Source organism: Scomber japonicus, chromosome 4 (assembly GCF_027409825.1).
Source record: "Scomber japonicus isolate fScoJap1 chromosome 4, fScoJap1.pri, whole genome shotgun sequence".
Classification (NCBI taxonomy): domain Eukaryota; kingdom Metazoa; phylum Chordata; class Actinopteri; order Scombriformes; family Scombridae; genus Scomber; species Scomber japonicus.
The window spans coordinates 11,167,681-11,182,738 of NC_070581.1; the positions used below are offsets into that span (position 1 = coordinate 11,167,681).

The window sequence follows — 15,058 nt, forward strand, 5'->3', positions numbered from 1 at the left end:
GCCTTTATTCTGTTACCATGTTGAGTGTATCAACAAACTGGAAGTGAACACATTTTCTTTGTGTTATTTTCATTTCATTATGCTACCTAGCTGATTGTTTTCTATCATTTCTGATGTAAAGTTAAAGTTTTGGTTGAATTCGGACAAAGGAAGAAGAGGATAAAAACTAAATTACAAGTGTAATACCGAAACATTTCCACAAGAGGGCATGAGAGGCTTTCTATAGCTCCTTCCTGTGCCTACTGTATTACAACCCACACTGTAATACATACATTGTATTGATAAATATGGCCTTGGATGACCTTGTTGTTAAGGAATAGTAAAATGTTGTCCTTTTTAACTCCTTCAAGGACAACACTTAATGATCAACCAGTCATATCAGACTTTCTTGCAGCGTATTCATTCATAACATAGTTTTTTTCTCACAAAAATATGCACCTGTTGATGTTCTGTATCCATACTCACAGCTCCAGATGTATTTTCTGTATGATTGGAAGTTAATAATAGTTTATTAGTACTCCTTTGCTCTGGTGTTTATTTTACCGGATGTTGTTCATGAATCATTTGTACCCTCTAGCCAAAGTCCTTTTTAACTCCTTCAAGGACAACACTTAATGATCAACCAGTCATATCAGACTTTCTTTTTCTCTTTAGGTCTAGTTAGGCTATATTTTGAAAGGTACTATTTTTCTTGCACTGAAACTGGCCGGTCCCAGATCAATGTGGATCATGGGCGGGTAGAGATATGGAGAGGGGAGGGGGATTCAGGGTGGGAGACAAACGCAGGCTGCAGCAGGTCAGTCTGTTTAGAGGGAGGGCAGAGAGGAAGCTCGGGGCCATGCTGCGCATCATTCATTATTGCCCTGCACCGAGAGGCGACCTGTGACTTCACTGTGCGCCGTCATGGCCAAAAAGGGCCCCGGGGCCACTTCAGTGTCAGCGCTCTCACATAGCTGGGGACGCAGCTTCGGTTGTCTAAACAAGGAGGGACGGCGGTGGTGGACTCAGACGCACAGTTGTGAAACACTATGAAGGCGAAAGCATCTGAGGGTCTCTGGGCGCCGCAGTGAGAACCATGGATCACTTTTCGCGGAGAAAGCGGGTCGGTCTGCTAAAGCCTCTGCTGAGTCTGTCTCTGGTCTTTGCGTCTTTTCTGATGATCCACAAGCTGAAAGTGTCGGAGAAGGACGGCGTGGGAGTCAAACACATGAGAGATGCTGCCTGGTGCGGATCCGAGTGTGTTTCATTCAAGAAAGGAGCTGTGAAAACTAATTTAGGGAGCTCAAACTCTCCGGCGCTTAGCAACGATTTGGATGCGCAGCGGGTCTCCAACGGGACTCCTGCGTCCTGGGACGCACAGGTTCTCAATTGCAGCGAGGATTCCACGGTGAGGACAAAGGACTGGTTTAAGCGATTGGACCCGAGATTTCACCAGTTTGTTCTGCACAGACACTGCAGGTATTTCCCCATGCTCATCAACCACCCGGAGAAGTGCACGGACGGAGAAGTGCACCTCCTCATGGTGGTCAAATCCGTCATCGAGCAGCACGACCGGCGGGAGGCGGTGCGTAAAACCTGGGGCAGGGAGCACACAGTGGATGGAAAGAAAATCAGAACTTTATTTCTCTTAGGAAGTCCGACGACTGGCAAAGACACCAAGAATCTCCAGAAGCTGATCGAGTACGAGGACCAGATCTACGGGGACATCCTGCAGTGGGACTTTATGGACACCTTCTTCAACCTGACCCTGAAAGAGGTCAACTTTCTCAAATGGTTCGACGTCTACTGCTCCGGCGTGCAGTTCATATTCAAAGGAGATGATGATGTGTTCGTGAACACCCACAACCTGTTGGACCTCATCGGCTTCAAATTGGAGGATCACAAAGAGGCTGACTTGTTTGTCGGGGACACTATCTCCAAGGCGATCCCGATCCGAAACAGGCAGAGCAAATACTACATTCCCAAAGAGCTTTATGATAAGCCATATCCTCCTTATGTCGGAGGTGGAGGGTTTCTCATGTCTTCCCAGCTGGCCAGGAGGCTCTTCGTGGTCTCAGAGGACCTGGAGTTGTACCCCATTGACGATGTGTTTTTAGGGATGTGTCTGCAGAAGCTCCACCTGACCCCTGAGATGCACCCGGGCTTCAGGACCTTCGGCATCACCAGGCGCAGGGTGAGCCCCATGAACAGCGAGCCCTGCTTTTATAAAAACCTCATCGTGGTGCACAAACTGAGCGCACAGGAGCTGCTCAGGATGTGGAGCGTGGTGCACAATGAGGATCTGGTCTGCGCGCAAAGGACTTCCATATGATTATGAATTCAAACATTCATTGACATGAATCAATTCACCAAAGCTGAACTGATAGATGTGACACACAGAGGACTTGTGTTTTTAAAATTGGTCATACTTGATTCTTTTTACACTCATTCACTGAATCTGCTCAGTCGTGTAGTTGATTGTGGGGAGGGGTTATTGCATCAGGCAATAAAAGAAACCCAACATGATAAATATATACATTTCCATCACAACAGTGCTCTTGTTGGACTTCATCTCCACTGCTGTACTGTACGTCCTGCTACTCTCATGTTCCATTTTGTGCAACCACTAAAGCTCCACTGTGCGCAAGTGCCCAAAGAAGGTCTCTGTGTTTCTGATTACTGGTGCCATGTCAGTCTCATTAATCTATGTCTTAATCTAAGAAACAATGTTGATTTTTTTTTTTAAAGAATGTATACAGTTTAAGTGCGTGTTTGTGCAGGCATGAATAAGACTTGACTTGTTACTGTACACCCAAACGTTCCAGTGAAACTGCTGATTTTATCGTCACTTTCTCATGTCAGGATTTCTGTCACAGTGAGCTGCACTCATACACTCACAGTATGCAGGGACTCACACAAACACACAACAGGTACATTGATAGCCGGGTGATTATTTTATAATGTGCTGAAATTATAACAATCAAATGATTTGAGTTTTTAAAAAAAAGTTAATATATTGTTTTATCTCAGTTTTTATTTTTAAAGTGTTTATTCATTTGTGTATGATTTTCAGAGGCAGTCCAAAAACCAAAGAAACTGAAGGGCTGTACAGTGGTACTGTAGATTCATGTATGATAGTGTAAATAAAACTGGAGCTGTCTGTCAACTTTGTAAATACTGAATGATTCATAGTGGTGAACAGCATAGCTTTGATGTGTGTTTTTAATAAGCAGACCTTCATTGTATGTGACCTTGTATATTGAAGTATTAGTTTCACCTGATTGTAATATAGAGAGGCTGTTAGAGCTGCTCACCAGGTAACTTTAACTCTAAGCTTTAAACAGTATCTGGGGTGTGAAACCACATCTGCAACGTTCAGCTTAAAGTAGCTTTATTTAAACAAATACAGGTACATTTGCAGAAAATAGCCATTTGATGTCATATAGTTATGATTCAGAAAATACTGACCGCTATGCACATTAAAACACAACTAAATATCCACTGTTGCAATTATTCTCAATACAGAAGCATATTAAAGCCAATGTGATGACTCGGGAAGATAGAAACTAAATATACTCTTTTATACATCATCTATGGTGAGGTTGTTTATTCTAATAATACAACAGATAGTGCTATCACACAATAAAGAGTTCACACTACTAATATAACAATTTGCAGTGAAGACAATGGCTGTAGATGAATCAGTTATATTACAATCAGCAATCATCATAATGACATTGCGTAGTACAACATAAGTAGTGACATAGTTATAAAAAAATACACCATGTGAATTATTGTCACACCAGGTTTTTCAGTTCAAAGCCACTGAAGTGCTTGAAACTGTTTGCTGGAGTCAGTCAATCAGTGTCATATTCAATAAAAGAGGACTGTCTACTGTATACATTCACCTCTACTGTGCTCTTTTTAAAATATTTTAATAATTGTCTTATCTCATGCTAGACTAGTAGAGCATATAAAACTGTGCTATCTATTTAAGATTGTCAGTAGGCATGTGACACAGAAATAAATTAAGTCCAGACTGTACTGTACAGTATGGACCGATAATTCAGCAGTGAAGCATCTTCCCTTTGGCAAAGTGCTCCTTTATTCCCTCTACAATATATAATTTAAGACAAGAAATGAAAAGAAGCGTGTAAACAGCGGTGAAGCTGACAGTGAAGCTACATTCACGTCGTCAATGGCTTTGGGACTAAAGCACTATTAGCTGCAGTGTTGCTATGGGGAAAAAAAGTCTTCTGCTTCTAACTAATCCTCAACCTCATTCCCTTGCTCCTATCATTACTGCTTCTACAAGCAGTGATCAGACATATCACTCACTTCTGATAAGATGCAATAATTCATTACATATTTATTGAAGAACTGATTGATGCTAAACTGGTTGTCTATTGGAAGCTCTCAGCCTAATTCCCTAATCTATATCCTGGGTTTTACTGAAGAGTTTGTGGTCTAAATGATGTTTTTACAACCATACATAAAGAAAAAAGCAAATTTCAACCATTTTGCCAATAAATGTTGTTATTTTTAGCGGCATTAGACACCTTGTTCTGTTTGAAAGGTACCGCTCAGCTTGTGAAAACAGCCGTTTAATGTCCTCTGCGGTTCTGAAGCAGTTTCATCAAGTCTGAGATAACTGGCCCCGATGATGTCATCATAGTTATCTTGCGTGGGCTTGGACACACATAGAAAGCCTGTGTTACAAACTGGAAGCTCTGGGTATTAACCAGACAGACAGATGTGGTATCCAAAATGTTCCCCCTCAGTTGTTTCCTTTTAGGTGAACAGTTGAAATTGAGAATTGGGACACTTAAAAATGGGTGCACTTGTGAATTAAGTCATTTTGCGTCATCACTGAGAGTTGTAGAGTTGCACAATAATATTTTGCACATCTATAAAACGTGAAGCATTACATTGTGGGATTGTGGAGTAGTGTACATGTCACAAAGAATACTTTTTGTTGTAGGACTTTAAGGGCACTATATAGTGGGTAAACTTCATACTCAGAATTCAAACACTCATAAACTGGTGGAGGGTAAATACAGTGCACTATATAGTAAAAAAAACTATATGATAAATATAGAATCCATATGACTACAAAAGCCTATCTCATGTGAGTCTCTTAACTTTATGGAAGTAAACACTATCATCGGATTACCTCCATTTAAACAGCAAAATGCTCAATAGGAGTGTGAGAAGTAACTCAGAAATTGTGTAAGAAGATATCAGTAAACAGCAGTGTGCTCATGTTTATTTGCACAGCAGGTGTGTGTGAGAGAGAGGCTAGACATATGGACAAAAGAGACAACAAAGCTTCCCTTGGTAAGTCTAGATGTCTTTTTGTGTGGAGTTTCACAGGATTAGAATTTGATATGAGATAATACAGTAAACCAACAGTGTCTCGTGTGAATATGTGACAATTGTCACATATTTTTGAATTCTTTTTTTTTGCATACAATCCTTTTTTCCCTTTACAATCTTAAAAAAAAATCTCAAAAAAAAGTTAACACAGAGGGCTTCAATACAAAATCTGTATTGACCTTTACAATCCTATTTCATACCCCTGAAACCTATCGGATGTCTTTGCTAAAAGTGCCTCTATGCAGTAACATGGGAACAGGAAATATGTGGAGTAGGGTGGGGGTTACTCTGGGTGTGGGTGGGGTTCCCAGCGTGCTTCAAACCAGCTTTCAACGTTTCCCTGGTGTATTTCCTCTGGCCAGGGGTGCCAGGGCTGGGATCCGGCTGCCTCTTCCCATAGGCCTGGCTCTGGCCCCGACCGACCAGGCGTGCTTCAGCTTGGCTCCACCGACAGCTCTGCCTGGACACACACACACACACATACACACACATAAAATAAAAACAATTGTGCCAACTTTAACACAAAGGGAACTCCAGCATTTTGTGTGTTATTTGAGTATAAACAGGGAGGTGTCGTGCCGTCAGCAGCTGGAGGGGATGTGGCTACATACTATGAAAGATGCTCTCTTTTTAATTAATACTGTTAGCTTACATCAGAAGTCTTATTTTCCATATAGAGGAAGCCACCTGTCTCCTCTAAGCCTACTGATGGAATTAGAAAAAATATCAGTGATGCAAGTCCTGTAATCAAAATTTTAACTCAACTCTAAATATAGAAGATTTAGCAGCTACAAAAAAAGAGGTAAGCAAGTTTTCCCACAGTATTTTATAGCACAGGTGAGCCACTTCGCCTTAAATGAGACAAGCCTCACTAACAACATACAAAATGCAACGTGGCTGTGGGGGGGGGGGGGGGGGGGCGGCGGCACAGGTGTTATTTCACACAACCAACAGCACATATTTACTGTTTATACCATCATCTATTATTGATCAGGACATAAGATCTGGGTGGCTAAACAATTTCCCTGGGGGCACCCTGAGGTCGGTGGTGAGGCGGGTGATGGGGGGCTTGAATTGTTCTGCTCTGCCAGCTATGAATACAGGCTACTTCTGCTTTTCTGTAAATAAATCTACAGTTACAGTTAAAACCACATTACCTGATTGTGAAATATTACTAAAAATAAATATACACAAACTGTCGCCACACTAGATTCCAAATCATGTCGCTATTTTTACATGTTTCATTCTGTGCTCTGAGGTAGGAAGAGCTGCAACATGAAATTTTACCAACAAGCACGGGCACTTTCTGTGGCTCTCACACTGAGCGTTAGGGAGGTAGGTGTAAGCAGAGGGTGTATGAATGCTTTACCTTGTGCTGGCTGGGTTCTCTGGGACACCGCAATCCTGCGTGAGTTTTGTTTACAGCCCTCCCTGCCCATGAGGTGAGCCTTCCAGGCCTGGAACAGGGACAAAGTAGCTCAGTGAGTCGGTTCCTCTCCTGGGTACTTTCTCAAATCGGGACAACCACCAGTGACTGTAGGCCCAGTCAAGGCCCGAATGGCTGCCCTCCCTTCCTCCCACTAACACTACAGTCTTTCATTGGCTCTGGCAGTGAAGAGTGTGACTTTCTGGAGGTTTATTAAAAAATGTTTATGGGTGTGTGAAGTGAGAGACTGCATGTTATAAATCAGATTTTGAATTAGATCATATTGTGTCACTGTACTTTTGGACATTATATTTTAATGTGTCATATCTTGTCCTTGGAAAATGAGTGGTTTGCAGTGGTAATGGATGATAGCACTCAAAACAACACAATGTTAAAGAATTTCAATGTTTAATCATAAAGAATTAATCATATTTTTGCCTAAAACTGTTTTTTAAACCAACAACATAGCAGATAAAAGAGACATATGCATTTGTTATGATTAATAATGATTAGATATCATTACTTAACACTGTATTCCAGCTACATGTGCCATTAATATTAGTTACACCTGAGCATTTACTGCAAGAAGTCAAAATGTTTTTTGTAAAAGAGGCAGACTTAACACTAATGTGGGGAAATGTTCTTAATGGATTCAGACTTGTAAGCATAATGTACACAAGACACACCTCAGTAAGTGAGATCAGAGCAGGTGCTTCTCAACAAAAGGTCTGGTCTCTCCAAAAAGACAGTGATGTTCAAAGCTTTAATAAATGTAGACTGCTTCTTTTTATGGTTATTCTTCAGACTTTTTATATATTTTATTTTATTCATGTTTTATTATTTTTCTAATATCAAATCACGCATTCAATCTAGTTATAGCTTCCTGAAAGAGGCTCATTTTTCATCAATAGCTTTCACGATTGAAAATGGGTAACTTGCCTAGTCCATAATCCTCATGGTAAGCACAGAAGTGCCATAAATTGATCAATATGTCTATGTTTCATCAGTGACTAATGATATAATCTACTACAATGCACCACAACATATCAAACTGAAGTCTGAGGTTTAGACGCATCATTTGTATTCTTGTTTGTCCAACAGTTTATTTCCCAGCTGCTGCTGCTGCTGCTAACTGGGACAGACAGAGACAGGGAGGGTGTAGGCCAGACTGACTGTAGCAGGGCGGCCGGCTGTTTGAAAGACAAACTGCATTATTCAGACTCCATGATGACCGAAACCAGAACAAGAGATGAGAAACGAAGGCAGCTCACACAGAAAGTGGACAGATACTCAGGATTAGTTTTAGATTAGCAGCTCAAAAATGCTCTGAAATATGAGCAGTTTACTTTAGTAAAATAAGGATGAACTATTCTCCCTGCGGTTATATTATATAACATTCAATATTTAGGTTATATTGAGTGTACGCCCATATTTTGAGGACATCCATTTTGATGATATTCCCTTATTGATTAATACAGAAGTGGAAATACCATCACTTCCTGTATAATACACAATGGATTACTGGAATTGAAGGACAGTATGACTCTGATTTCAGAATGATTCACTTTTGCTCAGTGTTAATAATTACTACCAAAAGAACTACAATTAAGTTTTAGGGAAATCAATGCTATTAAATAAGTATTATAAGTCTTATCCATACACATGTCTGTCTTTAATTCTCCTTAAACTAACAAGAATGTGAAGAATGTGGTGGCATTCATCTAGAGACAAATGAAAGAGCCAATTAGGAACAAAGGATTCTCCTCCTTTGAAGTCTTTAAAGGCCAACAATAGCGGTGTTTTACCTCAACACCTGTTTGCTCCCTCAACCCGTATATTACATGCTTTTAACCTTGTGTGTTCATATAGAGGGGGAAGTGTAAAAGTTCAGGCCCGTATTTTGTACAAACCTTGACATTTTTGGGAAATATGCTTATTAGCCTATAAGAGTTAAATAAGAAGATTCATACAGCTTTCATATGTATGTGTTAAAAGTGAAGCTGCTTGGCTCACCATAAAGACTTGGAACAGATAGCCTGGCTCTGTAATTGTTAAAAAGAAGATCCACATACCTTTTAAATATCACTTATTTGTACATTATATCTCATTTGTGAAAGTTGTGGCTTTAAGGGCGGTTATTTGCTGGTCTACAGACACAATGAAGTCACTGCACCTCGCCCTAAAATGATCTGGCACATACCCCGGCCTGAAACCACAACTTGTAGTTTTACACTTTTTTTGTACACATTAAAAAACAAGATATAACATGACTGATTAGTGAGCTATAGATGTGCTGGTAGGTGTACTTTGCCACCTTTGGACAGAGTCAGACTAGCTGCTTTCAGTCTTTATGCTAAGCTAAGCTAATGGTCTACTGGCTGCAGCATCATATTTAACACACACACACACACAGACACACACAGACACACACAGACACACACACACACACACACACACACACACACACCATCTTCTCATCTAATTCTTGGCAAAAGGGAAAATAAGTCCAAAATGTCTACCACCAGTTACAGTTACCACCAGCTCCACCCCCCCCCCCCCCCCCCCCCCCCCCCAATTTGCTGCACATTTTTCAATATAGATTGATTAATGTAAGGGACACAGAATCTCACCTCCTCTCCAGGCAAGAAGTTGTTGTGACACAAAGGACAGTGGTTGGAGCCTTTACCCGAGATGGGGGCTGCAAGAGAAACACAACACCTTTAAGCCACCTGTTATGCAATTACAGAGAGAGAAAAAAACAAACCAAGAGTGAAATGATAAAATTACACCAATTACAAAGAGCTTTTAAGGACAACAATATGGCTTTGAGAAGTGAAAACATAAAGGTAAACACAATCTGTCCAAACTCAAAATTCACATTTCATTGTCTGATGAAGCAGGTCTTTTTCATTTGGCTAATAGGTAGAGTTACAGCAAATACAGAAAAAGCTATAGGATAGTAAATCCTAGCAGCTGGGCTCTGTAGTTTAAAATGTACTGAACCAACGCTATGAGGCACAATGAACTTTAAGAACCATTGTGGAAACATTTAGAACATATTCGTGTTATGCACTGTTGGATAAACTAAGGTCAGGTTAATAATTTCAGGCTTGAAAGGTAAGAATTCAGGAAGACAAATAGTAGAAGTATGCTTATCAAACGGTTTTGTCAAACAATGTGGAAATCAGGAAATGTGTCTTTTTAGGACAAATATAATGGTTAATCTAAATGAGGAAATTAAGTTGTTGGACTTTTTTCTGTGTGCTCTGCAAGAGAAAGAAGCTTTGAGTTACAGATGAATAGGAAAAAAACTAGTTAATTCCATCAAAATGTGAGATGTTAATTAGATAAACTGTTTATTATATTCATAAACTGGGTAATATCAAGTACAGTTGCCAGAAATGGTAGTTGGGGTCAGATGACAATCAACAGTAGTTAGCCAGGGTGCTTCAAACTGGGAGTGATAGATACAACAAGACAAACCTAAGTAGCCTCATAGCCAGGAAATAATTGTAAGACATTTATTAGTAAATTGATTTCAGTTTGAAATTTTGCAAACTTAGCAGATGTCTTGGCAGTGGTGAGAGCTGAAGACCAGGGCAGAACGAACAGTGCACAGGTGGGAGTAGAGGTGCAGACAGGTTGGAGTTTGATTCAAATGAAGCAACTCAAAGATATTTGGTCCTAGACATGCTGAGAATATATGTCTCAGAACTAAATATTTGCAGGAAATAAAGTTGTGAAATTCTAAGTTAACAACAGTTTGTTAACTTAGAATAGCATCATTATGGAAAACACTTCCTTGAATTGGTAGTACATTTACAGACTGAATCTCATCTCTGAAAGGTCCTGATGTTTTCCACTCATTTGAGTGGTTAAAATGTGAACTAGATATCTCTGCTCAGTTTAGATTATGGTACCAAGGATGACAGCATATTCTGTAGATTCATCAATGCTGCCTTCAAATATTGTAGTTAATATGTAAGGTTACAAAGTTACAGAGAGGAATCCATTCATTTTGGCTATTGCATTTGCATTGTAATTTGGGAACCATACGCTTGATGAACCTCATCTGTAGAACATTACAATTCCTGGATGTCTTAGTAGTCTCATGGTTAAGACAAACCATTTTCTGTTACTGCAATGTCCCAGGCTTGGTTCTAACTGGGGACTTTTGTTGCATGTAAGTCACATCTGTCTCCCATTATAGCATCAATATACTCTGTCACTTTCCAATAAAAACAAAATGCAAAAAAGTAATTCTAAAAAATAAAATAACACTCTTTTCAAACTAAATGACTGATTTTCAACCCCATAAAACATTTTCAGAAATTTTCGAGTGGGAGCGTGAGAACTCACGGTTACAGGCGGGACCCTGGACATGTCGAGTCAGCTCTTCAGTGGACACAGCCTCTGAGCAGCGTGGGCACTGGCTGAACTTGGAACGGCTTTCACATTCACCCAGTAGGTGCTCTGTGAAGCTGGCTATCTCGACTACCTGTGAACACAATGCAGAGCTGTACACAAAGTCTTCAAGCTTTTTTATTGACTTGATGATTTAATATCTGGACAGATTCCTTCCTTACTTCCTTCCTTCTTTCAAGAGGTTTAAAAATGTGCCAACTCTTTTGAAAATATAACAATCTACCTGTCTACATTCATCACAGCGTCGCAGCATAGGACAGTTTTTCCAGTAGTGAAGGTCCAATCCATCCTCTGTGAATGACTCATCCTTTTTACCGCAGAATATGCACAAGCTGAAACAGAGTGTGTAGATTATATCAGAACACAAACTATAAAAGAATCAGCTTCAGTACTGGAATAGTAACTGTATGCTACTGTAGGTCTCCACTGGGTTATGAGTTACTTACTTGTCCAGATCAGTGATAGATTGTTGGACATCTGCAGAGGGTGCTAGCTTGTCCTGGTGCAATTTTGTGACAGCTAGAAATGAGGACAGTGTCTGTTACTTGTCATGACTTCACTAACTGGAGGTAACAATATTGACCAACCAAATGAGATTCATAAAAAAACAGAACTGAAAGTGATGTAAAGACAGAGTAGACTAATGTCAGACTTGGACACTTTAATTTTATAGCTTTACGGAATAAATAATTGTTATGAGTCAGATATGATCAAGAGATAATGTGTTAGATATTAATATACTGCTTTCAAATGGAACTTTTGTTTATGCTAAGTACTATACTTGGGTTTCAAGTGGTCAATACCCTTGTTGCTGGGAAACTGATAACAAAAGTAATCGCCTTGAGGCTCCTTCTGTTCCTTGAAAATGGTCTGTGTGTGATTAGCTTTGTATTGCATTTCAATGCCATTCTGAAGAAAAAAACAAACGAGGAAGGGCCAATAGAAACAGACTTCTACGGGTTCTCCCATTAATGTCACAAGTCGTAACCTTAAAAATACCTTAAAATTTTCACTTGGAAAGTTGTTAAATGGACCTACAATAATGGTCTGTTCATATGAACAGGTCACATTTGAATGCATTAGTACATGACTCAAAAGACTGAATTTTTACCATATTGTTTTTTGTGTCATAAATCAATAAATATGAGTAGGTACTGAGATGTTTCTGTCCGTTTGTTTCTGTTTGTGCACATTCTTGCTTTACCAGTTTTTGGGAGCTTTTGGGACTCAACTTTGGGAGCTTCTTTCTTGGCCATTTGTCCTTTGGTGCTGTCATTTCCTCTTTCCTTTACAAGCAGACAGACAAACATGAATGAATGTAAGAGAGCACAGTTCTAAAAAGACTATGCTATCACACAAGGAAACCTCTACACAAAGTTATCTGTCAGTTGTGGATTAATGTTACCAGTGATGTTATCTGTATGTGAATACAGTGATATGTGAGTTTCTGACCACCTACAGAGGTAAAATTTTATGAGGTCTGTGTGGAGTCATAAATATAAATTAGTAGCCATTACGAGAGGTGATGTAATTGCAGTCTGATGACAGCTCCACCTACTGTGATCTCTTTCAGGGCAGCCAGCTGCTCCTGAAGTGCGTGGATCTCCTCCTTCTCCTTTTGCCCATCCTGTTGACCACCGCCCTTCTTCAAAGTCTGGGTGAAAAGTGACAAACCATTAGCTTCAAAGTCAAAGTCAATTTGTCTATCATTTCCTCTCTGTTTGCTTCCTTTCTTCTCTCTTTCCCCGATTCTCCTTCATTCTTGGTCATCATGCCAGTTAACAGCTCTGCAGTGGTGTGGTGTGATTGTGCTGGCAAGAGCTCACACAGATGAGACCAGACATTTTAGAAGCTGAGTGCTACTCAACAGTAGAGCCATTACGTAATGGGAAGGCTAGGTCTCTAATAACGCCAGTGAGAAATTAAGTTTGGTCACTGGGTGACTCACAAACTTTACGGTAAAGAAGTATTACACTATGCCAGTTTTGGAACTTAAGCTGACTGGTATACTGGCTACATTTGTGATAAATAGCACACACAAATAAATGGTGTTTGATATTGATTATATGAAAAAGTAGAACGTTTTGTTGCTAGTATAATTTCACAAAATTGATGATGACATTAAGGTTTTGGATACATGCATGGACCATGCATGGGTTATTTGTTTAACCAGATGACCAAAAGAAAGACGGAGAGAGAGTATGACTGATTGTTTGAGCAACATGAATCCCATCCTCCTCTTCCCTGTTACTGCCAGCTTAAAAATAAAAAGACATGACTTATTGTATTCTCCTCTAAAAGCTCATCTCTTTTCAACTTTAGAGATTGCTCGCATCTGCCATGTCTAATAGTTTCACTTTCCACCCACCAGCTGCTCCTTGCTGACTAAAATCTGTTTGAAAAAAAGAACAATATGAACACACCCTTTGGCCAGCAGTTGGACACAAAATAATTTAAGCATACATATAAATGCCATTTAAACATTAGGAATGTTACATATATATTTTATTATATATAGAAATAGGATTTTTCTAACATCACTTTTTAAAGTAATGAAGATGTCAAGTAATGAGAGATTAATCTGTAGTGAAGAGAAAAAAAAACACTTCTTGCCTGAGTGTCCACCAGCTTTCCATCGATCTTGGCAAAACCATCAAAGAGGGTTTTGTAGAGAAAGTTCTTTCGTGTGGCAGCATTGTTTGGTGGAAGGTGGCTGAGGATACTACTTCTGTGCTGCTGGTACATGGATAAGATGATGCGCACTGCCAGCTCTCGAACTGGAGACGCACTATGCTCCAGCGCTGCCGTACAGAACTGTCAGAAGACAAATGCTTATAATTAACATGTGAATACCGGGCAGTAACAGAGTGTTGATTGACTGAGTGGGGATGTTACTGTTAAAACATACAGCAGTTGGCAGTTTCAACAGTGATATATATCTCAAAGACCAAGGGAAATGTTGTTGCCACTGGTGATCATAAAACTGAGTGGATCAGAATGACATGTGGAGTCCCCCAGGGTTCAATTTTTGGACCTCTATTATTCAACTGGTTTTCAAACAAAATCCAGGAGGAAAGAGTACATTATTTTCTATTATTTAATCTTTACATGTTGGTCCTTTACATCTTTATGAGGAGAAAATATAGTTTTAGGAGGAGCAGCTCTTAGCTGAGTAGCTGAAGGCAGATGGAACCGCCTTTCTGATCATCTTAAATACTGTATATGCCGACTTTGGCCACATTCAAATGTTAATGGGAGAACTCACCTGAATTCCTTTGCCTTTTTCTACTTTCTATACTTAACTTGAGGTGATGTGTTGCACCAATGAAACTGTATTTTTGTGTATCTTACTTTATATGTTTTTTTAAATGTTATCTAAATGCATTTTGGCCTGTAGAGCAGTTTACATTACCTATGTTTGGAAGGTGCCATACAGTTGACCTTATTTTGCATTTAAATAGACTTAAGTCCTACAAAATTGTTTCATGAAGCAATATTTGCAATATCAGTCCAGCTTCATGTGCATAAGAGCAACATTGTTTAGAAAGTCCTTTGAGAGAAGTGTACATCATGACGTAAAAAGAACCCATTATCCAATGTAATCTCTGAGAAGAGAGTCGCAACACAATGGCAATCCCGCCAACGGAGAACATTAACATCCAAAGGTAAACTATGCACAAAGGCCACTCATCCCTTGCGCAACAGGCTCAGGGACAGGCTACCATTATTCTCTGTTGTCTCTGCTGACCACTTCTCATTTTAATTACAGGAAATTCAATCACCCCCTTTTTTCACTGTGGCTCCCGTCTCAGAGCAGATCACCCTGGTAACAGTGGAGGAAAAAGGAAAAAT

The 15,058-nt window shown here is 39.8% G+C and overlaps 2 protein-coding genes across 2 annotated transcripts in view; one reads left to right on the plus strand and one right to left on the minus strand.

Moving 5' to 3' along the window:
* Positions 1-1,072: 1,072 nt before the first annotated feature.
* On the plus strand, positions 1,073-2,517 carry b3gnt7l (UDP-GlcNAc:betaGal beta-1,3-N-acetylglucosaminyltransferase 7, like). The gene has a single exon (XM_053317122.1). The coding sequence runs from the start codon at positions 1,076-1,078 to the stop codon at positions 2,309-2,311; it is 1,236 nt and encodes a 411-aa protein (XP_053173097.1). The 5' UTR covers positions 1,073-1,075; the 3' UTR covers positions 2,312-2,517.
* Positions 2,518-5,638: 3,121 nt separating this feature from the next.
* Positions 5,639-15,058, minus strand: part of cep104 (centrosomal protein 104) — a 30,850-nt gene continuing 21,430 nt past the window's right edge. Inside the window, exons 14-22 of the mRNA XM_053317119.1 lie at positions 13,820-14,020; positions 12,765-12,860; positions 12,411-12,492; positions 11,653-11,725; positions 11,430-11,538; positions 11,141-11,279; positions 9,412-9,479; positions 6,725-6,812; positions 5,639-5,815 (exon numbers count right to left, since the gene is read on the minus strand). Coding sequence (XP_053173094.1) covers positions 5,685-5,815; positions 6,725-6,812; positions 9,412-9,479; positions 11,141-11,279; positions 11,430-11,538; positions 11,653-11,725; positions 12,411-12,492; positions 12,765-12,860; positions 13,820-14,020 — 987 coding nt within the window. The 3' untranslated portion in view covers positions 5,639-5,684. The remainder of the gene's footprint in view (positions 5,816-6,724; positions 6,813-9,411; positions 9,480-11,140; positions 11,280-11,429; positions 11,539-11,652; positions 11,726-12,410; positions 12,493-12,764; positions 12,861-13,819; positions 14,021-15,058) is intronic.

Bases quoted from the DNA above. Each gene is read 5' to 3' on its own strand.
- b3gnt7l (XM_053317122.1), top strand. From the start codon at position 1,076: ATGGATCACTTTTCGCGGAGAAAGCGGGTCGGTCTGCTAAAGCCTCTG.